The sequence below is a fragment of the Neofelis nebulosa genome, chromosome 8 (genome assembly GCF_028018385.1).
Source record: "Neofelis nebulosa isolate mNeoNeb1 chromosome 8, mNeoNeb1.pri, whole genome shotgun sequence".
Classification (NCBI taxonomy): domain Eukaryota; kingdom Metazoa; phylum Chordata; class Mammalia; order Carnivora; family Felidae; genus Neofelis; species Neofelis nebulosa.
Genome location: NC_080789.1, coordinates 90,936,081 through 90,963,125, shown reverse-complemented (window position 1 = coordinate 90,963,125; position 27,045 = coordinate 90,936,081). Strand labels below are relative to the sequence as shown.

General features: G+C 35.7%; 1 protein-coding gene across 1 annotated transcript in view; it reads left to right on the top strand.

Moving 5' to 3' along the window:
- The window catches only part of PIK3C2G (phosphatidylinositol-4-phosphate 3-kinase catalytic subunit type 2 gamma), a 352,823-nt gene that overhangs the window by 57,390 nt on the left and 268,388 nt on the right, over window positions 1-27,045 (top strand). The window contains exons 6-8 of the mRNA XM_058743529.1: window positions 977-1,079; window positions 6,667-6,737; window positions 15,227-15,290. Coding sequence (XP_058599512.1) covers window positions 977-1,079; window positions 6,667-6,737; window positions 15,227-15,290 — 238 coding nt within the window. The remainder of the gene's footprint in view (window positions 1-976; window positions 1,080-6,666; window positions 6,738-15,226; window positions 15,291-27,045) is intronic.

The window sequence follows — 27,045 nt, the reverse complement described above, 5'->3', positions numbered from 1 at the left end:
CAGATAAATGGGTATGTCAACTTAAGGGCCTCAGATGTTTTAATTTTTTTAATGTTTATTTATTTTTGAGAGACAGAGAAAGACAGAGTGTGGGTGGTGGAGGGGCAGAGACAGAGGGAGACACAGAATCTGGGTTCCAGGCTCTGTCTGAGCTGTCAGCACAGAGCCTGACGAGGGGCTCAAACTCACGATCATCACCTGAGCTGAAGTTGGATACTTAACTGACTGACCCACCAGGCACCCCTCAAATGTTTTAATATAAGGGTTTTTTCTACTGAAATCCTTCATACATTTAACCAAGATCCTTAATAAAGTACATTAACATAATTCATCCTTTTTAATGGCTCTTACAGGGAGAGAGCGGAAAGGAAGGAAGAAGAAAATTATGCCTTTAGAAATTTCTAAAATATGTGGGGATATTCTGTCTATTTAATTTGCTTGTCAACCCTTTCATTTGGACATTAATAATATCAACTCTAAAATACATATACTGAGTTTCAGATAGTTTAATTGGCTTGCCTAAGGTCATGGAGCTAGTAAATCTGTCTCTAAAGCCCATGACATCTCCACCTCACTGCTCCACTTCCTTGATACAGTGGTCCCTGCATACACTTTGTGGCATCAGTTAGACCTCCCAGAAGCATGTTGTCCTCAGCTTTGAGAGGACTGGATAAAAAAAAAAACAAAAAAACTAACTTTGGATATGTAAAATATTCTCTATTATAATTTATCTCCATTGCAAAGATATCTAATCATTTTCTAACTTGATGCACTTGAAGAATAATTGTAATATCTTATCATTTAAAATGAATATAATGAGGATATATTTTTAAATAAGTATATAGGACTAGGATATATATAAAATTTTACCAGACTAAGTTCCAAAAAAATGAAAAGAAACAAAGTCAGAGAGGAAAATAATACTCTTGGGAGTATTCTGGAGGAAATGACTGTATTCATTTTTTTTCTTCTTCAGTGATTACTCTTTGGGGAGCCACAAAATATTTCAGAAAGATAAATCTGTTATTCAACTTACTCTTCATAAAAATGGGAAAGTTCCAGGAAAATTATCTCGAAAGGTAAGATTTTTTTAGCGTTGGTTTGAATTTTCAAGCTGATCATTTTAAGGACAATATTCCTATCTTTATGGATGGTTGCCAGTTTGGAATTACATAGCTTAATGAATACATGTTCATTTGAGTATGTTTACTGAAACATAATGAAATATTTACCTAAATGCCTGTTAACAATTCGAACTGAAGCAATTACATGAACACATTACTGCAACCCTGGTATAATAGTAAATTAATTGGTCTCTTGGAAAAATAACTTATGAGAAACTTATTAAGGTTATTATATTCATACTATCCAGGAAGCCACTAGGAAGTGAACAGAGTAAAAAATGTGAGGGGGAAGCCATTGAAAGAAGAAAAATAACTTGTTCTATTTGAAGATTGTTTGTCGGTATCAACACAATTTAAATCAAGACAGATTAATATTCATAATATATATAATAAAACTACCCAGAAAGGGATTACTGTGCTTTAATGACACAATTCCATGCTGTTAGATATGAATTTTATTCCCTATGTGATGTCTTGAGTTATTTCAAACCCAAATTGCACAGTATGCAATGAACTTTGATATTTTGGCAGCTTTATCTGTAGAATCTTCCAATTACCTGCTTTAAGCAAAAATCCCATCACCCTGTCATTTACATCAGATAACAGATTTCCAGTGCATGACTTTTTTTTTCCTAGTCTGAGGTGTTTCATCATAAAAAGTGTCAGGTGGTGCATTAGGTTGCAGTATATCTATGTGGAATATAACATAATGAGGCCAAAAGAGAGTTGTTTAGAAAAATCTTTTGGAACTGGTACTCAACTCAGCCAGTGTTGACAGCTCCAGGGTTATGCATCTGAAATCTCCACAGAGAAACATTATAAAGTACAACTAATACTCTCAATATTAATAAACATAAGAGTCTTCAAATTGTCCTCAATGTTTTGAAAAAGCTAAAATCATCATGTTTCATTTCAACATGGGGGAAGAAGCGAAAATATATGATTAGAATTTCTACTCTCCTTGAGAACTTTCATGTTGCTAAAAAATAACTTATTTCATTGGTAGCAATTCACAAATCACTAACATTTCAATTCCATGTAAATTAAGGTTTATATTTAAATACATTTAACACCACTACTCGAATACAATGTATGCTGACATATATTTTAAGTCTGGGACTTTATTTAATCTTCACAATAATTCTATGTGGCAAATACTATTAAAAATAAAGAAACTGAATCACAAGGAGCTCCATGGCCGTGCCCAGATCATATTCATGGAACTGGTAAGCAGAGGAGCTTGGATTTGAGCCCAGTCAGTCTCCATAGCCCATACTTTATGCTATCAACCTACCTGACAAGTATACTTGGGATGTGTATATATACATATATATCTATATCTATATCTATCTATATATATATAGAGAGAGATAGATATAGATATATATAGATAGATAGATAGATTGTTTTGTTTTCCATGGCTATATTCACTTACCTCAAAGTCTGGGACATGATAGGTATTCCATGATGATTAACCATATTAAGTATGTATTAGATGCCAAGTACTGTTATCAGTGCTTTATATGTATTTATTCACAATAAATCAAGAGCAAAAAAGTGATAATTACTATTATTTTCCTTTTTTTAAATAAAAGTACTGAAAATTCAGAAGAGTAAGGCTGTTCTCAGCCTAAAGTCTCATAGCTACTAAAGAAGGAGATGAAATTTGAGCACAGCTAGTCTAGTCATAGAGCTCACTGTATCATAATTCCAGCCAATGTAATATCTATGGGCTGTTGTCATCATCATATCCAGGGACAAGAATATAGTCATTTCTGGGTGTAAAGTGTATAATTATCACTAGAAATTCCTGATTTTCAATGTCTCATTTGGATCATAGCAGGATTTAAGTTACATGGCTGCTTTTTTTATGCTTCAACTCACAAACTTTACTTCCTATAGTGAATATCACCATCTCTTGGCCAATTCAACAATTTACAGATACAAAGTATAAATGCTTTTTCTCAACCACAACTTCTCCTACTCTAACACTGTTATTTAAAAATAGATGGGGTGCCTGGGTGGCTCAGTTGGTTGAGCACCCAACTCTTGATTTCGGCTCAGGTCATGATTTCATGGTCCATGAGATGAAGCCCTGCATGGGGCTCAAAGCTGGCAGGACAGAGGCTGCTTGGGATTCTCTCTGTCTCTCTCTGTCTCTCTCTCTCTCTCTGTGTATGTGTGTGTGTGTGTGTGTGTGTGTGTGTGTGTGTGTGTGTTTCTGCCCCTCCCTCTCTCTCTCAAAATAAATAAACATTTAAAAAGATAATATGCTTGATGACACAGAAGTTTATATATTCTCCATTTACTCACATATTAACTATATCACTGTGGTGTAGTAGGTTAGAGTACTGAACAAAATCAACAACATCCCAGACTTCAAAGGGCTTAGTGCACAGGGGATTCAACTGGCTCTGACTCTCAGTTAAAGAGCAGTGGTAGCCTCCACACAAACTATTAAAAAGGCATCCCATTGTCTCTATTCGCCCCAAATACTGGTTCTTGAAGGATTTTTTAGCATCATATTTCAAAGAGAAGATATTACATCCTTATTAAAATCTATAAGGGTTTACTTTAAGATACTATGCAAGTACATTATATATAGTCTAAAAACGATTAATTCAACAAATATTTTTTTTAAAAATTTAGTGTTTATTTTTGAGAGAGAGAGAGAGACAGAGTGTGAGCAGGGGAGAGGCAGAAAGGGAGGGAGATACAGAATCTGAAGCAGGCTCCAGGCTCCAAGCTGTCAGCACAGAGCCTGACTTGGGGCTTAAATTTATGAACTGTGAGATCATGGCCTGAGCTGAAGTCAGATGCTTAACCAACTGAGCCACTCGGGTGCCCCAATTCAACATATATTTATTGAATATTTTTTACATGCAATATTTAGTACTTGTCTTTGAGGGTCTTACATAGTGAATGAACAAGTTAGCGAACCTACTTAAAATTCAGAATTATGTCTTAGGAAACAAATACGTGCAGACAGATACTCATTTATTCATCAACTACCATATAGGCACTCTTCTAAATACTGGAGATACAAAGACAAACAAGACACTTCAGTACTTATTCTAGAATGCAGAGTTTTCATTCTGGTAAAGAAGACATACAATAAACAAATATACATTTAAAAGTCTGATAGAGATATGTGCTTCAAAAGAGAGAGATAACTATGCTTCTAAAGCCTGGAGTAAGAACACCTGACACAGATGAATCAGGGGTGGTAATCATTTCTATGTATTAATCCTAGAACATATAAACCTAGTTCTCACCATAAATATAAATAAAGAGTGTTAAATTCGCTAACTTGGCATCTTGTTTAAAAACAGAGATTCCGGATCCATACTACCAAATTCAAATATCTTCTCTTGGATAAATTATTATATTCACCCTACTTTCCTTGTTAAAAAATGTGAATAATAATATTTACCTAATATGATTATTATTGTAACTTAATTGAGAAATGTAAATGAAAGCTTAAAGCAGTGCCTGTGCCTAACTGGGACTACGTATCAGTTACTAATGTCATAAAATTAGGGATGGCATTTTAGCTTTTTACCATTACAAACTCTATATGGTAAGGAGATACTGAATGTTCTCTCTTGATCCTATTGTTTAAAGTGGTTTCAAAATTCTCTACAGTTTTCATAATTTTAGCTGTATAAAAACATTTATAAACAATTATATTTTCTTTCCAGTAAAACGACATACAATGGCTTATTTCTTCTATATAATGCTAGGAACATTATGATAATTATCATTTCATTAAGTTTATTGACACCATTGCCTTTCAGTAGATACTTTTAGAGTTCTCTAATTGTACAAGGCACATTGTACTATTCAATTCATCTCAGATGCCTTTCCTATTTTAAAATTGCTTGTGTTATACAGAAATATGGTAATTTAATTCTTGTTCCATGAGATTATTCATAAAATAGTTTGACAGTCCATATAAATCTTTCTAAATTTCAAAATTTTACAATCTCCATCTTGACTAGATGTGTATAATTGAGTCTTTAAAAAAATGTTCTCTTTATGTCTCTCAAATTTGATAAGTATTTTCAACATTGTTGACATTAATCATAAAATCAAATTTCATTTTAGCTCAAGGAAACTCACAGAACACAGAGAGCAGATTTTTTTTTGTATGAAAAAGGAAAAAAAAAGAAACCTTAACTTTTTCCTTAAGATGAAGGTATGCCTTCAGCTTTGGAGAAAAATAAAGTGTATGATATATTCCATGGACAACTGCTCAAAACTGTTCTCTAGACTTTTGAGCTCCCTTAAATAAGAACAAAACAAAACAAAACAAAACAAAACTTTCCTTATAAGTGACAATATGACAAAGGCCAATTTCTCCCCCAAAGGCATCTGTGGAAGCCAAGTAAAGTGGTTTTAAAATGAATATGATTATGCTATACAGAAAGATGCAAATAAGTAATTATTTATATGCTTGCTTTGGTTGTTTTAACTTCTGAAAGAAGTTTCTTTTCTTCTTCTGAAAGTTTTTGGGTTTTTTTTTGTTTTTTTTTTTTTTTTAGCGTGCATTCAAGGTATTGTATTACAGTTATGACCTTATTCTCTCCATGTAACAACTTCTTTCTTCCTCACAAAAGAGCCCAATAATACACCTTTGACCTTAGGCCATATAAAGGTTTTCCTTCTGATGTTTCCTGTCAGGAGCTCTAATAGGCAGTTTTAAAAATAGATTGTGTATTAACATCCAAGATTGCATGCACTCCAGGCATTAAGCTCTCAAACTTAACAGCTGTGTATAGTGAAAATGGTGCAATTATGGGGAAGTTATATTGCATTCTCCTTTGCAGACTTGCACAGGATTTTCATGAATGCCTGTTGCAGAAGAGGTAATCAAGGAGTTATGGTGTGAAAATGTGTGTGTGTGTGTGTGTGTGTGTGTGTGCGTGCACGCACGCGTGTGTGTTTATGCGTATGGACCACAGGACTGATAGTTTATGATAAGTAGTTTCTGCTAATCTTGGGAGAAAACACATGCCTCCTGAAAACTCCTGGAATTTATAGTTGTCACTCATTAGCACACTTCAATGTTCACGAAATAGAAAGTTCTGTTACACTCACATTTGGGAGGCAAGGTGTGGTGAAGTTGAAAAATTGGGAGTTCATTCTAGGCCTGCCAACTGATCTGGCAAGCTGTCAGGCCACACACTGCCATGGCATCCATAGCCTAAATGTAAAGAAAATGTGCATGTATGTGAGAGAACCAGTCTGCAAAACCGCCCTCTGCTAGGAGAACTTAATGTTTGACCTTGGTGATGCCAGGATGCTTTTCTTCTGTCCTTGAGGTTTATCCTCTCCCAAAGCTCAGCTTGTGATTCATTTTTGAAAAGAACGCTTATAGAGTTAAGAAGTCTTACAAAGTCTTTAAAACAAAGTATTAAAATGATGAATGAGGGTTATCAAAAGAGGTGAATAAAATGACAGCAGGAAGCCACAGACCTATTTTTATCTGGTACTCATTCCTATTCACTCTATAAATATTAATATATTCTGCTGTCTACAGCATGAAGATGACCACAGTCAGTTTTATCTGAACCAACTTCTAGAATTTATGCATATTTGGAAAATATCCAGGTAAGACATTTTACTTTGTTCCAAGACTACTTTCTGACCAAGTTCTCAAGTGCCAAATCACAATATTTTTCAGTTGACTGTAAAAACTGTCCTTTCGTTAGTACCGTGGAAGCTATTGTACTTTTAATAGATATCTCCCTTTGGCAAATTCTGTTAATAATTATCTATTCTTCACAGCTATTCAGATACATTTGAAGAGCTGCTAACACCTTCCAGAACAATCTAACATTCATTTTAAAATATCTCTGCTACCGGTTATTATGTTTTCAAGAATTTTTTTCCTCATTCATTTTGTGAATTTGCGTGTGCATGTGTCACTAAGCTCTTTGTATAACTGAATTTCCACACTTTGAAAGTCACCACATCCTGCTTTAAATTTTTCTTGAATTCCCTGAAAATAACTGGTGTATCATAAGCAGAAGAGCATGAATTCAAACTGGGAAACTCAAATGACAGTAAATGAACATATCCTAACTGATTCTCATATCTAAATGTATGCGTGTATTATTTGAAAGAATAGACCCATCAGGAAGCTAGCCTGGGAGAAGATATCAGTGCTACAGTATGGGTTTATCTGAAATTAAAGTTGTTCTGAGCTGAATGAGCAAAAAATCGGGTATGGGAGGTATATATCATAATCTCCAAAGCAAAGCCTGATATAAAAAATATGAGTTAAAATCGTTTTTAGTGACTATTCATAATAGCTATCAATCACTTAGTGGAGTTATTGTACATTTTACATGCATTATCTCATCTAATTCTCCCTACAGCCCTGTGATAAGACACAAAATTTACTTCAGAATCAAAGAAACCCAAGTTCTGGAAGGTTAAATAACTTCCATAAGGCTATTCAGTTCATTAGTGGTAGGACAGAAATCAGGGCTGTGTGAAATTTGCAAAGACCCTATTCTTTTATTAAAACTATTCTGTCTTGCCCTGTATGCCTCTCTTTATTTTCCCCAAAATATTCATCCTCACACAACAAAGTCACAGAATGGGTAGGACTACAGAGAACTTTGAATATATCTTAATCTAAATTTTTTATTTTATAGCTAATTACATGGATCAGGTATAGGTTCCCATCAAAATGGCATATTAACAACAGCTGTAGTTTCCTCATTCCAAAATAAATTTATCCAAAAAAAAAAAAAAACACCTTAGAAGAAAGCATCAAATCTGACAAATTCTTTAAAAAGTGGGAAATCCTTGGGAGACAAAGGACTGTTCTGAACTGGTTTGGTGGAGGACTGTCACTTGTATGTAGGTAGATGCTGTCTGGGGCACAGAGAGACAAGGGGAGGCTGTGAGAAGAAGGGGAGAGCAAGACAGTTTTCCTTCTGTTTCTGTCTTACCCTGCCATTGCCAGCCCCCTCACAGAAGTCTGGTGACCTTGACCATTGTGCAATACAAGTGTCCACTGAGTTAAATTTGGCAGTCACAGACTAATCTCAAAATCTAATTCCTCCACCCCTTCCCTTTAACCCCAGGGCATTGCTGCTTCTCCTCTGGTAAGGAAAGTAAAACACAGAAAAGTTTAAAAGTTTGTCAACCATCATACAGATAATTAATGCCATAGCCAGGACTAAAACCAAATGTCTAACACTCAGCACTTATTCCACTTAACTATTAATATTGTATACAACATTAAATTATATAAATATAATTTTTATTTTATATATAGTATTTATAGTATTGATACATATATTTTTCATATATAATAGCATTATACATGTGTGTATATATACATTTTATATATAATAACATTATATGTGTGTGTGTATATGTATATGTACACGTGTTATCCATTCATCCATTGATGGACATTTAGGTTGTTTCTATGTCTTGGCTATTGTGAATAATGCTGCAATGAACTTGGGAGTGCGGCTATCTCTTCAAGATAGTGATTTAATTTCCTTTGAATACTAGAAGTGGGAATGCTGGATGATATGTTAATTCTATTTTTTATTTTTTGAGGAAACTTCATACTGTTTTCCATAGTGGCTGAACCAATTTACATTCCCAACAGTACACCAGGGTTCCCTTTTCTGAATAGCCTTGACCAGAGTCTTTGTGATAATAGCCATTCTAAGGGCTGTGAGAGGATATCACATTGTGATTTTGATTTGCATTTCCCCATTTCTTTTCAGCCTTTGAGCTAAAGTCAAGCGTAGCATTTTCCTGATGATTAGTGATATTGTTTATGTACTTGTCATTCATGTGCTTGTTGGCCATTTGTATATATTTTTAAGGCAAATTTCTACTCAAGTCCTCTGCCCATTTTTTAAATCGGATTGATTTTTCACTATTGAGTTGTATGAGCTCCTTACACATTTTGGATATTAACCCCTTATCAGATATATGGATTGCAAATATTTCCTCCCATAAACTAGGTTGCCTTTTCATTTTATGCATTCTTTCCTTTGCTGTTTTAGGTTTAAGATAGAGTGCAATTTCATTCTTTTCCATGAGAATATCCAGTTATCCCAAACTATTTATTGAAGAGACTATCCTTTCCCCACTTATTCTTGTCAAATATTACTTGACCATATATATGTAGGTTTGTTTCTGGGCTCTCAAGACTATTCAATTCATCTATGTGTCTGTTTTTATATCAGTGTCATAATACTTCCGATTCCCAAATCTTTGTGATATAATTTGAAGTCAGGAAGTATAATGCCTCCAGATTTGTTCTTTCTCAGGATTGCTTTGGCTCTGCCGGATATTTTGTGGTTATATATTAATTTTAGGATTATTTTTCTTATTTCTGTGAAGAATAGCACTGGAACTTTGATAAGATTATATTGAATAGGGATGTCTGGCTAGCTCAGTTCGTGGAGCATGCTACTCTTGATCTCAGGGTAGTGAGTTCAAGCTTCATGTTGGGTATAGAGCTTACTTAAAAAAAACAAATTGAATCTATAGATGGCTGTGGGTAGTTACTATTTTAACAATAGTAACTTTTCTGATATAAAAACTTGGATGCCATTCTATTTATGTGTTTTGATTTCTTTCATCAATGTCTCATAGCTTTCAGTGTATAGCTCTTTCACTTCCTTGGTTAAATTTTATTCCTAAGGTTTTTTTTGGTTTTGTTTTTGTTTTGATGCTATTGTAAGTAAAACTTTTTTATTTTTCAAAACTTTCATTGTTAGTGTATAGAAACTCAACTGATTTGTATGTATTTATCTTGCATCCTGAAACTTTATAGAATTCATTCATTAGTCCTAACAGTATTTTGGTGGAATCTTCAGAATTTTCTATATACAAGACTGTACCATCATCAAACAGACACAGTTTTACTTCTCCCTTTGAGATTGAATGCCTGTTATTTCATTTTCTTGCCTGATTACTGTAAGACTTCTAGTACTATGTTGAATAGGTGGAGTGAGAGTGGGAACACTTATCTTGTTCCTGTTCTTAGAGGAAGTATTTTCTAAAATTTTTTTAACGTTTATTTTATTTTTGAGAGACAGAAAGAGACAGAGCATGAGTGGAGGAGGGGCAGAGAGAGAGAGGGAGACAAAATCTGAAGCAGTCTCCAGGCTCTGAGGTGTCAGCACAGAGCCCGACACAGGGCTCAAACACACAAACTGTGAGATCATGACCTGAGCCAATATTGGATGCTTAACTGACTGAGCTACCCAGCCACCCCTGAGAGGAAGTACTTTCAACCTCTCACCACGGAGTATGATGATAGCTGTGGGTTGTCATATGTACACTTTATTATGTTGAGATGTGTTCCTTCTATACCCAATTTGTTGAAAGTTTTTATAATGAGAGGATGTTACATTTTTTCAAATGCTTTTTCTGCTTCTATTGAGATGATCAATGATTTATTAATGTGCTTTATTAAATTTATTGATTTGTGTAGTTGAATCATCCTTGCATCCCAGGGTCAAATTTTACTTGGTCATGGGGTATATAATACTTTTAATATGCTGTTGAATTTGGTTTGCAAGTATTTTGTTGAGAATTTTTGCATCTATAATCTTCAGGGATATTGGCTCATAGTTTTCTTTTTCTGTATTGTCCTTATCTGGCTTTGGCATCAGGGTAATTCTAATTTCATATAATGAGTTTGGGAGTGTCCCTACCTTTTCATGTTCTTGGAAGAGTTTGACAAGAACTGGCATTAATTTTTATTTAAATATTTGGTAGGATTTACCCATGAAGCTATCTGCTCCTGAATTTTTCTTTGTTGGGTGGTTTTTAATTACTGATTTAATCTTCTTATTATTGGTCTATTTGGATTTTCTATTTCTTCCTGATTCAGTCTTGGTAGGTCGTATTTTTTAGGAATTTGTTCACTTCTTCCAGGTTGTCCAATTTTTTTAGCATATAATTGTTCATAATAGTCTCTTTTGATCCTTCTTTGTTTCTTGTAACAGCTTTTAAATTAAAGTCTACTTTGTGTAATATAAGTATAGCTACCTCTACTATCTTTTCGTCTCTATTATACATGAAGTACCTTTTTCCATCCTTTCACTATGAATATATGTATGCTTTCAAAGCTGAAGGGAATCTCTTGCAGGCAGTATATTTGTCTTTTTTCATCCATTCAGCTACTATCTGTCCTTTGACTGAAAAACTTTACATTTAAAATAATAATTGATAGTTAATGACTCACTATTGCCATCTTGTTAATTGTTTTGTTTTGTAGCCTTTCTTTCTTTCTTTCTCTCTTCCTTTCTCTCTTCCTGAATTGATGTTTGGCCATAGTAGTAGACTTTAATTTCTTCTCTTTACCTTTGCATATCTGTGATAGGTTTTTGTTTTGTGGTTACTCTGAGGTTTACTTGAAATATCTTATAACAGTCTTTTAAGCCAATAGCAATTTAACTTTATTTGCATAAAAACTCTACGTTTTACTCTGTCCTAACATTTTATGCTTTTGATGTCAGAATTTATACCTCTTTGTATTATATATCCATTGACAATATGAAACTTTAGCTATTTTTAATATTTTTCCTTAATCTCTATACTAGAGTTAAGTAATTGACACATCATTTTTACTATATTAGACTATATACTTATCTTTCCAGTAAAGTGTGTTGTATATTTTCATGTTTTCCTGTTACTAATTAGCATCTTTTCATTTCAGCTTGAGGAACTAGCATTTTTTCTAAGGCATGCCTTGTGCTGAAGAACTCCTTTCATTGGTTTGTGACAGTCTTTATTTCACCTTCACTTCTGAAGGACAATTGTGTTGGGTAAAGTATTCTTAGTTGGCAGGGGTCTTTCTTGTTTTGTTTTCTTTTTTCTTTCAGCAACTTACACTTATCATCCTACTCTCCTAGTTTGTTGGATTTCTGCTGAGAAATCCACTGATAGCTTTATGGTGATTATTTTATGAGGAAAAATTATTCTCTCTTGCTGCTTTTGAAATTTTCTCTTTGTATTTGATTTTAGACCATTTTATTTTGTTATGTGTCTTGGAGTAGATCATTTTGGATTGAAATTATGGGGTAACCTATTACTTCATAATGTCCAAATATCTCCCCAGGTTTGGGAAGTTCAAAAGCCATTATTTAGCTAAGCTTTCAGCTCCTTTCTCTTATCTTCTTCTTTCAGGACTCCAATGACATGCACATGTTTCTCTTTATGGGGCCCCATGAATCCCATAGACTTTTTTAATTCCTTTTTTACTTTTTTTAATTTTGTTTTTGTTCTTCTGCTTAGGTAATTTCAAATAATCTGTCTTTGAGCTTACTGGTTTTTTTCTTCTGCTTGGTCCCTTCTTCTGCTGAAGCTCTATATTGAATTTCAGTTCGGCCATTGTATTTCTTATCTCCAAAACTCTTGTTCTTTTTTTATGTTTTCTATACCTTTATTAGACTTCTCATTGTGTTCTTACATTGTTTTGATGAGTTCATTAAATTGTCTTTCTGTGTTCTCTTATATTTCTCTGAGCATCTTTAGAATAATTATTTTGAATTTTTTGTCAGGCAATTCATGTGGCTCCATGTCTTTGAGGTCAGTTGCTCTAAGTTGACTGTGTTCCTTTGGTGGTGTCATATTTCCCTGACTCTTTATGATCCTTGGAGCCTTGCCTAGATGTCTGGGCCTGGGAAGAAGCAGACTTTATAGGCTGACCTCAGTACAGGATCTTCACCTGCAGGTGAGGCAGACTGGAGCATGTTATGGCTGTGAGTCTAGTGGTGCAGGGCACCAAGTATACAGTCATGTGGAAGACCCAGGTCTGGTGAATGTGATGTCTCCTCAGCTCAGGCCACTGGGGCCTACAACATCTTTAACAAGTGCTGTTGGCATCTTCAGTGGTGTTTCTGGGTCCAGCAGCTAGGGCCCAGGGTAGGCAATGGTTGTTGCTAGAGTTGGTGGCACGCACACATAGAGTCTGGGTGTCAGCTGCAAGTGCCTGTGTAGTGGCAGGGACTGGTTGCAGACATACATATAGTATGGGGGAGGGCAGGGCTGGCAGCAAGGGCTACGACTAACTGTAGGTGCACTGGCACTGTGGGGTTCTGGATGTTGGTATGCACTCCTGTGGCTGCAGTCTCAACTTGGTCATGTGCACAGCAATGGAGGCTATTATGGGATTCAGGCTGGTTAGATACAGGTACACAGCTGGAGCGGCTGGTTGCAAGCAAGCCCAACAGTGTAGGCCAGTCACAGGAAACAGGGCCAGAACCAGGCCCACAAGCATCTGTGGGGGTCCTGACAATTGGTGTGCATTCCTGTGCCTGCAGTATCTCCCTAAAACATGTGCATGGCAGTGAAGGCCAGTACAGAAACCAGGCCAAGGGCTTGCAGGTGCACACTTTGGGAACCAGCTGCCAGTGAGCCTTAGGGTGGCAGTGGGTGGGAAAGGGAGCTGGGAGGGACTCAAGCAGCTGCTGTTTGTGAATATGAATACCTGTGTGTAATAGGGGAAGGGAAATGGTGAAATCTGCCTGCGGGTCTGCAGCTGCTGTGTTGGCTGTTGATTTCTCCAGTGGTGAAAGGTACTGGGGCCCTCTGCAGTGCAGGTCACTGGGAACCATAGTAACTCCCCCTATACTGCTGATGCTGGCAGCCCCTTCTTCCTTGTTCCTGGCCATCTTTACGTATCTCAGCTTGGCTGGTCTCTGTGTAGGGTAAAATCAATGCAGGTCCTTCTTGCAGTGTCCCAAAAGGCTGGGGGAAGCTGCTGGCTCACCTACTGTCCCTTTCCCAGCAAGGGGATTTCCCTATGGACAGTGAGCAGTGCTGGCCTGCAGGATGAGATGATGCAGGCAAAATGAAAGTACCCTCCCATTTTTGTGTGGTTATTCTCAGGGTTTCTTGTTCTACAGTGTTGTCAAAGTTTCTTGCAAGGATTCCTAAGCTCTCCCAGAGCTGTTTTTGTTCATAGATAGTTGTCTAATTGTGAGAATACAGAGATTGGGATCTCGTACTTTGCCATCTTGGAGACCTCCAAGTTGGAGACCTCCAAGACTGCTCTCTGTAATACAATGCTATTCTGCCTTCCCTCCTCAGACTACTTTATGGTGTCATTAAAAGATCACACACTAGATGGCAGGAGCTTTATTTTCAGTTTCACTCTTCCCTGACTTCCTCTTAGAAGTTGGGCAAATCATACACCTTCATTAGTTTCCAGGGTTTTTTCTATAAAATAAATATAATGCTTAACAGCAAGGTGCTGAAGGTATATATTCTTGAGGGTCTTTTAAGTTTTGTGGTCATATTTTATATAAAAACCCTCCCTTCAATAGCCAAATCTTTCACTATTCTTTTCCTATACCTCCACTGATTTTTTACATGGTCAATGCATTTTGTCTTTGAACTGTCAGATTTAATCCAACTGAAGTGATGATTTAATAAAGGCTGAGAAGGCAGTTATTGTAAAATACATTGGTGTGTCTTTAACACTTTTTGTGTTGTATGATTTGTTCAATTCAGCGGTTTCCAGAAAGAGAAATAGGAAGAGAAAGTCATGATGTTTGGAAAATAATTTTGATTAGTGAAGTAAGAAGAACCTCTGCTCATCTCACATGTATTCCACCTAAGCACAGATAAGGTTGGAGAAATAAGGGAATCTTAGGGCAAAAAGATACAGAGGTTTGATGCCAAAGACAGACTTATCTATTATAAATATATGTCATTCATTCTGAGAGCAATTCTCTACAAGTGTTTGCATATTTAACAATTCTTGATGTTAGTATTTGTCATTATCTGCTCATAAATCCTTTCATAACTTACATTTTGAAGTAAGAATAGTTTGATATTATGAACAGTCTTTGAGAGGTTTGGTTAATTTGTCATGGATTTCTTTGGAGTTCTAAAGTTTTCAGATATGTCTGTAGGCTATCAAGTTACATAAAGTTTATAAACATCCTTCCGAAATGGTTTTTAAAACCGTGTCAGTAGCAATCCTTTTTAAACCATGTCTGCTATAGAATCATGGACAAAACAACTTATGATAAATATGCTAAAGTTAATATAAGTTTTCTTACCCACTTTTAGACAAAGTCATTTTTTTTTCTTTCCAGACAGTGCCTCTCAACAGTAATCAAAAAATATGACTTCCACCTGAAATGCCTATTGAAAACCCAGGTATTAACTTTTGTTACTTCATCTATCAATTCAATAAGTATTTATTAACCATAAAAAAATTTGCAATTTTCTGAAGACACAAAGATGAATAAAGTAGAATGTCAATATCTGAGCAGCTTTCATTCTATTGTGGCAAAACACACAAGTAAATAGATGTGTATGAATAAAGTGTCATAGGTACTGTGAATGTGAAAGACCTATGTGTATACAGGACACAAAACAAAGTTATCAATTTTACCTATTTGATCTGAATGTTGAAAAATGAGTATGCCAACTAAGGCACATGGTGAAAGAAGGTGGGGAGTGGGGATAACTTTTAGTGAAGAACAACATAAAGAGAAGCAGTTAGGAAAAGCCTAGAATGATTAGAAAACTGTATGAAATTTGGAATGGCTACAACTAGGGTTCAGTTTGAGAGACTGGAAAGAGACCAGATAAAAGGGGCAAACAGGGGCCAACTTATGTAGGATCCTAAGGACACTTTATGGACAATTTAAGGATTTTCTAATTTATCAGCTGATGACATAGAGCCATTATGCAAGGCAACAGAATGACAGATGGGTGACTAGAGGAGCACTTCATTAGCCCAAAGAGATGATGAGGGTATTGACAAAAACTCTACAATAGTAGTGATCAGGAGGGGACAAATTCATAATATATGAAAATGTGCAATTTATATGATTTGGTGAAAGACTATGAGTAAAACAAAAGAAGAGGGTGTCTAGAATACCTCCACATTCCTGGCTGCCAACCGACTACATAGAGACATCAGTTTATTAAAATAGCAGAAAGGAGAAGCTAGCTTGGCAAGGAAATATAATGGACTTAGCCCAAGATTACTGAGATTTGGTCACCAACTGGGCATCAAAGTTGTGGTCACCATTAGGCAGACCATATCTTGTAGCTTATTCTTCCAGGGAAGGGTTAAATCTTCCACAGATAAAACATGCTGTGATTATAGAAAATTGTGTAAATACAGTGTTTTAAAACAAGTGAGGATTTATTTTTCCATTAAATAATTGAGTCCTGATATATATGAAAAGATAAAGAGCCTAAGTAACTATTCCTAATATTAATTAACAGAAGATTCTGAAAATAATAAATACTTCTGGATAGATACCAAACTCATGTGAATTCCACATAAATATTTAAAGACATGATGATGACAAATACACAACTCATATTCCCTCCCAAAATGTAATCCTATCACTCTAATTCCATTTTTCTTTCTTGAGTCTGGCTTAAATATGTAAGTTTAAAATGTGAAATGTGAAAGAAATTCACAGAAGATTGGCTTGAGTCTCATAAAAGTGTCATAATTAGTACTTCTTTCAGCTTGATTCTTCACCTTTGTGATAGTCATTCTTTTGAGTGTAGAATTTGAAATTTACCAGGTACACAAGGCAGACGAAGACTTCATTCCTAGATCATTTATGTCTCTTCACTATATATAGATATACTTTTGAGGTTATGATAGCCTACTTATGATGACTGGTAATTATCTAAATGTCTCAGTACTGCTCATGTATCACAGATGCCTTTTTATACATACACACATGCACACAAATTGTTGAGAATCTGTAAAGTTCTTAATTTCCAAGAAGTTTCTAACTCTTATACAAAGCCTCCAATATTTCCACTTTGAAAGAATCCATTGATTATTGTAAATTTTTTCAGTATGACTTGAAAGTTGGCAAAACATCAAATAATTACTGTCTTTACATTAACACAGGCAAATAGTTATCATCACCCACATCTGACTTATCTTGTAAATAGGCCACAGTGTCTGTGATTTTCCAGATGAACTCCTTCCAAAACAATGATCTTTTTAAATGTGATTCTTCCTATGAGGCATCACTAGCAAATATCTGAGAAATGAGGACAGACTGCGGTACTTCTATTTATTTGACAACTGCATTAAGTAATATTTCATCAATGTCAAAAATAGTGCCAACATGAACAATGTTTTTTTTTATATTTCCCAAACTTGGATTATTAAACAATTTTTTAAAAAAAATAGAAAACATGCAGGCTGAATAAATATGACACAGATATTATTGAATAATATGGGTAATTTAAATTTTCAAATATTTTCTTTCCCCAGCCATGGTCATTTAACATATTTTAGATTTTATTTATTTCACTTTGGGGGCCCTGATTATTGTTTGCTAAGTAGCTAATTTTGTAAGCAATTTACATAGAACTTTTATTTTGGGCATTTTATTCCTCTCTTCTATGCCACTAATATCCAGAAAGGTATGGAACGTTTTCTATATTCATTCTATATTCTGTGTTCATCTCTAATATTTCAGAGAAATTAAGAATAAAAGAAAAAGAATTTCTCCCCTAAGGTATTACTTAATGCTTACTTAGCTTACTTAGCTTACTTAATGTTAATTAGTGAACTATTTATTCACTAGAATCAAGAGAAATACAAATCTGGAGTGCCTGGGTGGCTCAGTTGGTTAAGCATCTGACTCGATTTCATCTCAGGTCATGATTTCACAGTTTGTGGGTTCAAGCCCCATGTCAGGCTCTGCACCAACAGTATGGAGCCTGCTTGGGATTCTTTCTCCCTCTCTCTCTGCCTCTCCCCTGCTGTCTCTCACTCTCTCAAAAAAAAAAAAAAAAAAAAAAAAAGAGAGAGAGAGAGAAATAGAAAACAAAACCATACTCTGAAGTTGCTGATGATCTAGTTGGAAAGACAGCATATTCATAAATAATGTACATAGAGTGGTATATATACAAAGCAAAACAGTGAAAAACAAGATTTCAATCTAGGTGCAAGAATCAACCTCTGATTCAAAGTTGCTTCTTCCTAGTAGCTTCTAATGCACTGTCTCCAAAATTTTTATTACAGTGCCAAATAGGACCTTTTAACAAAGTTAGCAATCCTTATTACTGATGACAAGCTTATACTAGAATCTAATAACTGATGAACTAATTATAAACTGATAAATGTGAATTGAGAAAAATCTACTCATGCTTTAAAATATGGTTTGTCTTCATGAAACATCTGCTTGGTCTAAAAAGAGCTAAAAACCTCCAAACACTTTATCATCTAGCTCATGACACAGAAAGAGTACAAACTAGATAACCAGAATGGCACCTCTATTTTTCAGGTTTAAGTAACTAAATGAGTAACACAGAATAATAATTATCTCACACTTTCCCCTCCCTAAGACCTAAATCCAACTGTATTCAGTTTCTAGACAGAAGCTAAAAATTCCACGTGTAAGTAGAAATAAAGGGGGCACATAAGGATCTTCTGTATTTGGCTTTATTAGAACTGAAGCTCTTTTAGTAACAAGCAGACCTAATCCAAATTGTTGGATTTTTAAAAGTGCCAAATTCAAACATAATTTGTTTTTTAAATGCTTATTTATTTTTGAGAGAGAGAGGAAAAAGAGAGAATGCAAGTACATGAACGGGGGAGGGACAGAGAGAGGAAGACAGAGATTCCCAAGCAGGCTCCACACTGTCAGTGCAGAGCCCAAGGTGAGGCTCGAACTCATGAACCATGAGATCATGACCTGAATGAAAATCAAGAGTCAGATGTTTAACCAACTGAGCCATCCAGGCACCCCTCAAACATAATTTAAACAGAGTGGCAGTAAGGACAGAATTTAGGTACAGAGACTCCAAAGTCAGATAGCAGTATATGCCAACCCTACACTAAAGAAAGTTTTTATTCAACTTTCTTAGAGTTCATATTATTCATCACTAGAGTGAATTTAATAAAATATGACAATGATATTTTTAAAATTAATAAAAACATATGAGATATGTTTAATATAATATAGTGCCTGGAAGATAAAACGTGTTCAGGTAAAGATAAGTACAAGTGTTAGTTTAGTGCTATTAGAGTGATTATTTTTAAAGTTATATATTTTGGGGGCTGATTATGGTAAGTTTTTATTGCTAAAGTAGAGGACTGAGTAGGATTCAGAAGAAAGAAGAAAAATGTCACAAAACCGATTTGTATTCAACATAGAATAGAAGAAGTGGGAAAAGAACAAAAAATCGTAAGAAGAAAATAGGACAAAATGAATAGGTAACAAGAACCTGGTTAAAGGTTACAAAAGAAGAAGTCAAGGAGATGAAGGAGATAAAGTCAGGTCACAAGAAAAATAAAACACAATTGCAGAATTGGAAACTACCCTAGCAGAAATAAAGGGCATAGTGAAACTACTAAAAGTCAAACCTATTATGTATAGGACATTTTCAGACTTAAGGAAGCAAAAAATGAAAAACTGAAAATAGATCTCCAATAAGGAAAATAATCACTAGCCAACATAATTTGTATTCCAAGTGAGATCAAAAGCATTGAAGGATTTTGCCAAAGGAATAACATGATCTGACATTTTATTTGGGATGTGTGCAGTGAATTATATAATACATGAGGAACATTTAATAATACATATACAAACTAAAGAATAATACCTGAGCAGGAATTCTTATTAAACAGTAAGTTTAGGAACAAAATATTGCCGGTATCATAGGATCTGCCCGTGTGCCACTTTATATCTCTTTTCTCTACATGAGAGGTATCCTTTGGTGAAAAGTATTTTGTAGGTTTTGTTTTCACCATTTTACCTTTTCACATTACCACCAAAGGATATCTATGCATTCATTAGAAATATACATTTTAGGGGCGCCTGGGTGGCGCAGTCGGTTAAGCGTCCGACTTCAGCCAGGTCACGATCTCGCGGTCCGTGAGTTCGAGCCCCGCGTCAGGCTCTGGGCTGATGGCTCGGAGCCTGGAGCCTGTTTCCGATTCTGTGTCTCCCTCTTTCTCTGCCCCTCCCCCGTTCATGCTCTGTCTCTCTCTGTCCCAAAAATAAATAAAAAACGTTGAAAAAAAAAATTTTTTTTTTAAAAATAAAAAAAAAAAAAAAGAAATATACATTTTAGCTTTCCTTTTTAATGTCTCCATAAGTGGAATAAAACTGTATGTACTTTTTGAGCCATATAACTTTTGCTCATGGTTTTTCAGATTTATCCACCTTGTCCTATGTGGTTTTGATTTATTTTCATTGATGTATGGTATTCAATTAGCTCAAAGAACCTCAATTTATTTATCTAATCCACTGTTGATGTACACCTGAGCTAATATCAAGAATTTTTCTAGGGTATATACCTAGGGTCATAGACACTTTTTAATAGGGTCACACATATTTCATAACAGATGAGAGTTCCCATTGCCCCATCTTCTATGTGGTATAGTTCAACTTTTTAAATTTTTGCTTAAATGGGGAGAGAGTTAAGATGTGGAGTAGGAGAAGGACCTTATGCTTGCTATGTCTCTTGAACACAGCTAGATAACTATCAAATCATTCTGAACACCCAGGAAATTGATCTGAGGACTGAGAGAACAAACTGCACAACTAGAAGGAAAAAAAAGGTCACACTGTGGGATGTAGGAGGTGTGGAGATATGATTTGGGGGAGAAAGGAATCACAGGTGCTGTGCAGGGAAGGGAGCCCTGATCATGGAGAGAGGGGAGAGAAGGAATGAGAGAGAAAGATAAAGCAGCATGCAGGGATTACACAAGAAAAACACTTCCCCAAAACAATGTTGACTGAGAAAATGAGAGGGACTGATTATCGCAAGATTTTACAAGCAGCAGAGCTAAAAGTCTGAAGTTTTAGAAGCCTGTGCCATTGCCAGAGTCAAGCATGGCAGGCATAGGGGGATCCTGTGGAGAATGAGGGCAGAGGCCCAGGAGTGGACAGCATGCTCTGAGGATCTCCTGGATCATTCTGGGAGAGACAGTTCCCCTTCTTGCAGTACATTTGGAAGAGGCAGCACTGCCTCTCAGGACAAAAAAGCTAGTGGGTGCCACGGAGCTGCTTCATTCACTAGCATACAAGCAGAGACACCTGCTGAGGGCAGCTAACCTGGATGCTGGCTGTTTTGCTATGCTTTACCATAAAAATCCAAGTCCCTGCCAGTCGTACAACTGCTTTTCTGAGAGAAACCATTATCATCCACAAGGGAGTGAGACCCTCCCCTAGGGTATCAGCACAAGTTTGCCCCACGCTAAGTCCCTAAAATCTGGAGTTTTGAAACCCAGCCACTCATCTGAGTTAAAACAGAGGAACAGTGCACCAACAGGCCTTGAGACAGATCAAACATAGACAGGGTGAAGGCAGGGATCTGACAGAAGCCTGGGTCACAAGGGGAGAGATTGTTCCCCCTTCTGTGAAGACCTCCTCAACAGCGGTGGGCACGAAATACCCTCCCTGGGGAAGAGAGTGGGCTGATGCCATTGTTTACCCCTCTTATCAGTACAGCAAACTTTAGGGAGCAGTATAGCACACACAGTGGAGGATTGAGCCACTTACTGCAAGACCTACCTCCTGGCACTCTGCAGGTGGCTTTTTTACTAGGGCAAGTCTGATTGAGAGCCAGAGCAGCAGGGGGCCCCTCCCCAGAAGACCAGCACAAACCTCCCATATGCACCAGATCTACTGATCATAGAGTGCTGCAAAGCTTCAGCTCTAGTGGAAACGGGACCAGGCACAGGCTTTCCTGATACACAAAAGATAGAGTCCTAGAGAAAATTCCAAGATGGAGGAATTCATCCCAAAAGAAAGAACAAGAACATATGGCCAGGGAGTTAATCAAAACAGATATAAGTATTATGTTGGAACCAGAATTTAAAGCAATGATCATAAAATGCTAGCTGGTCTTGAGAAACAGAAGAAGCCAGAGAGACCCTTTACTGCAGTGATAAAAGACCTAAAAACTAGTTAGCCAAAATAAAAAGTGCTGTAACTGGGATGCAAAACCAAAAGTGCTATAACTGGGATGCAAAACCGACTGGCTTAGTGACTCCAAGGATGGAAGAAGCAGAGGAACAAATAAGTGATATAAAAGATAAAATTATGGAAAATAATGAATCTGAAAAGAAGAGATTAAGAAAAATTATGGATTATGAATGTAGACTTAGAGAACTCAGTAACACCATAAAGCATAATAACATTCATATCATAGGAGTTCCAGAAGAAGAGGGAGGGAAAAGGGGCAGAAAGTTTATTTGAGCAAATTATAGCTGAAAACTTCCCTAATCTGGGGAAAGAAACAGACATCCAAATCCAGGAGGCACAGAAAACTCCCATCAAAATCAACAAAACCAGCCAACACCAAAACATTTTGTAGTAAAATTTGCAAAATACTGAGGTAAGGAAAAACACCTGAAAGCAGCAAGAAAAAGAAATCCCTAACCTACAAGGGAAGACAAATCAGGTGAAAAGCAGATCTATCCACAGAAACTTGCCAGAAAGGAGTGGCATAATATATTCAACATACTAAATGGAGAAAATATATACAGCCAAAAATGTTTTATCCAGCAAGACTGTCATTCAAAATATAAGGAGAGATAAAGAGTTTCCCAGAAAAACAAAAACTAAAGGAGTTCATGAACACTAAACAGCCCTGCAAGAAATATTAAAGGAGACACTTTGAGTGGGAAAGAAAGATCAAAAGCAATAAAGCCTAGAAAGGAACAGAGAAAATCTCGAGAAACCCCTTTACACTAAATGGCTCTAAATTCATATCTATCAATAATCACTCTGACTGTAAATGGACTAAATGCTCTAATCAAAAGACAAAGGGTATCAAAATGGCTAAAAAAAAAAAAAAAAAAAAACCACACCAAAAGAAAACCCAAGACCCATCTATATGCTGCCTACAAGAGACTCACTTAGACATAAAGACACCTATAGATTGAAAGTGAGGGCATGAAGAGAAACATTTATCATATTTATATGTTAAAAGAAGGCTGGGGTAGTAACACTTATATCAGACAAACTAGATTTTAAAGCAAAGACTATAAAAAGAGATGAAGAAGAGCACTATATCATAATAAAGGGGAACATCCAACAAGAGATATAACACTTGTAAATATTTATGCCCCCAAATTAAAACACCTAAATATATAAATCAATTAATAACAAACATAAAGGAAGTCATTGATAATAATACAACAATAGTTGGAGATTTTAACACCCCACTTACAGTAATGGACATATCATCTAAACAGAATATCAACAAAGAAACAATTGTTTTGACTCATACACTGGACCAGATGGGATTTAACAGATACATTCAGAACATTTCAACCTAAAGCAGCAGAATACACATTCTTTTCAAGTGCACATAGGACATTCTCCAGAATAGATCCCATACTAGGTCACAAATCAGGCCTCAACAAATACAAAGAGATTAAGATCATACCATGCATATTTTCTGAACACAACACTATGAAACTTGAAGCCAACCACAAGAAAAAATTTGGAAAAACCACAAATACATGGAGGTTAAAAAACATGTTACTAAAGAATGAATAGGTCAACCAGAAAATTTAAGAACTTAAAAATTACATGGAAACAAATGAAAATGAAAACATGACAGTCCAGAATCTCTGGGATGCTGCAAAGGCCGTTGTAGCAGGGAAGTGTATAGCAATACAGACCTACCTCAAGAAGCAAGAAAAGTGTCAAATACAAAACCTAACATTACACCTAAAGGAGCTATAAAAGAAACAGTAAATAAAGCCTAAAGCCAGCAGAAAAAAGGGAAATAATAAAGATTAGAGCAGAAATAAGTGATACAGAAACAAACAAACACCTGTAGAAGAGATCAAGGAAACTAAGAAATGGTTCTTTGAGAGGATTAATAAAATTGATAAACCCCTAGCCAGACTTTTCAAAAAGAAAATGTACCCAAAAAATTTAAATCATGAATGACAGAAAAGAGATCACAACCAACACCACAGAAATACAAACAATAATAAGAGAACATTATGAAAAATTATATGCCAACAAATTGAGTAAACTGTAAGAAACAAATTCCCAGAAATATACAAAACCGAATACCAAAACTGAAACAAGAAGAAATGGAAAATTTGAACAGACCCACAATCAGCAGAGAAATTGAATCAGTAATCAAAAATCTCCCAAAAAAAAAAAGTCCAGGGCCAAATGCCTTTACAGGGGAATTCTACCAATCATTTAAAGAAGAGTAAATACATACTCTTTTCAAGCTATTCCAAAAAAGTAAAAATGGAAAGAAAACTTCCAAATTCATTCTACAAAGCTAGTATAACCTTGAGTCAAAAATCAGACAAAGACCCAACTAAAAAGGAAAATTACAGGCCAATATCCCTGATGAACATGGATGCAAAAATTCCCAAGAAGATACTAGCAAATCTAATCCAACATTACATTAAAAGTGTTATTTTCCACAATCAAGTTGGATTTATTCCTGGGCTGCATGGGTGCTTTAATATTTGCAAAGAAATTAATGTGATACACCACCTTAATAAAAGACAGAATGAGAAACATATGATCTTCTCAATAGATGCAAAAAAAGTATTTGACAAAATACAGCATCCATCCTTGAAAAAAAAACACCTTAACAAAGTAGAGATAGAGGGAACTTACCTCAACATCATAAAACCATATATGAAGATCCACTGCTAATATCATCCTCAATGGGGAAAAACTGAGAGCTTTTCCTCTGCAGTCAGGAAAAAGACAGGGATGTCCACTCTCACCATTGTTATTTAACATAGTACTGGAAGTCCTAGCCTCAGCAATCAGACAACAAAATGACGTAAAAGGCATCCAAATTGGCAAGAAAGAAGTTAAACTTTTCACTATTTTCAGAAGACATGATACTCCAGGTAGAAAATCTGAAAGACTCCACCAAAAAAAATTGCTAGAATTGATAAACTAATTCAGCATAGTCACAAGATACAAACTCAATGCACAGAAATCTGTTCCATTTCTACATACCAATAATGAAGAAGCAGAAATAGAAATCAAGGAATCAATCCTATTTACAACTGCACCAAAAACCATAAGATATCTAGGAATAAACCTAACCAAAAAGGTAAATGATCTGTACTCCGTAAACTATAAAACACTGATGAAAGATATTGAAGATGACACACAGAAATAGAAAAATATTCCATGCTCATGGATTGGAAGAACAAATATTGTTAAAATAATTTATTACCCAAAGCAATCTAGATATTTAATGCAATCCCTATCCAAATACTACCAGCATTTTTGCAAAAAAAAAAAAAAAATAGAACAAACAATCCTAAAATTTGTGTGGAACCCCAAAAGACAAAGTAGTGTTGAAAAAGAAAACCAAAACTGGAGGCATCATGATTCCAGACTTCACTCTGTATTACAAAGCTGTAATCATCAAAACAGTACGGTTGGTACTGGCACAAAAAAACATGGCACAAAAAACAGACACAAAGATCAGTGGAACATAATACAGAACCCACAAATGGACTCACAAATGTATGGTCAATTAATCTTTGACAAAGCAGGAAAAAATGTCCAATGGAAAAAGGCAGTCTCTTCAACAAATGGTGTTGGAAAAACTGAACAGCAACATGCAGAATGATGAATCTGGAGCACTTTCTTACACCATACACGAAAATAAATTTGAAATTGATGAAATGCCTACATGTAAGACAGGAAACCATAAAACTCCTAGAGGAGAACACAGGCAGCATCCTCTTGGACCTCGGCTGGAAAAACTTCTGACTAGACACGTCTCTGGAGGCAAGGGAAGCAAAAGCAAAAATGAACTACTGGGATTTAATCAAGATAAAAACCTCTACAGTGTAGGAAACAATCAACAAAACTAAAAGGCAGCCAATGGAAAGGGGAAAGATATTTGCAAATGACGTATCTGCTAAAGGGTTAGTATCCAAAATCTATAAAGAACTTACCGAATTCAGCACCCCAAAAAGCAAATAATCCAGTTAAGAAATGGGCAGAAGATATGAATAGACATTTTTCCAAAGAAGACATACAGATGGCCAATATACACATGAAAATATGCTCAACATTTCTCATCATCAGGGAAATATAAATCAAAACCACAATGAGGTACAACCTCACACCTGTCAGAAGGGCTGAAATTAACAACACAAGAACAGTGGGTGTTGGCAAGGATGGGGAGAAAGGGGAACCCCCTTATACTCTTGGTGGAAATGCCAAACTGGTACAGGACCATGGAAAATGGTTGGAGGTGCCTGAAAAAGTTAAAAATAGAACTACTCTACAACCCAGCAATTGTACTACTAGGTGTTTACCCAAAGGGTACCAAAATATTGATTCAAAGGGGTCAAGTTAAGAAAGGGGTATATATGGAGCTGAAATCTCTGAATAAATCCCGGACATTGGATAGATTGTCACCTGTCAACAGTGAGAGAAGAAAAACAATGCCTACAGACCAAGAGAGCTTTTGAGAAAGCCTCTCTCTACCCAGGAGCTTTGAGTGAGGAAAATGATTACCTGAAAAATTGTCTGGGTATCTGTGAAGTATTAATTTACACGATAGTAAGAATTTATGCCAAAAAATTGTGCCAGAATATAGTGACTATTTTGGACACAGGCAGAAGCAAATGCAAAACCACTATAAGGGAACACTTTTCTAAACTCCAAAACCATGGCGTTTCCTCTAATATATACACACAAATAAATACGTGCTGGTAAAAGGGGAATAATCAGCTTAAAATTTACAAATCCTATGATGGCTGATCCATCATATGAGAGATTCTTCAGATATGAAGCATGTATTTGCACTGGATTTCAGGAGACATTAAGGCTAGATTTGAGCATATTTTTTCATAGAGGTGATACCTGGACAAGATTTGGTATGATTGTCCTAAGAAAATATATAAGAAGGAAAAATGGAAAGCTTGTTATGTTAACATTTCAGA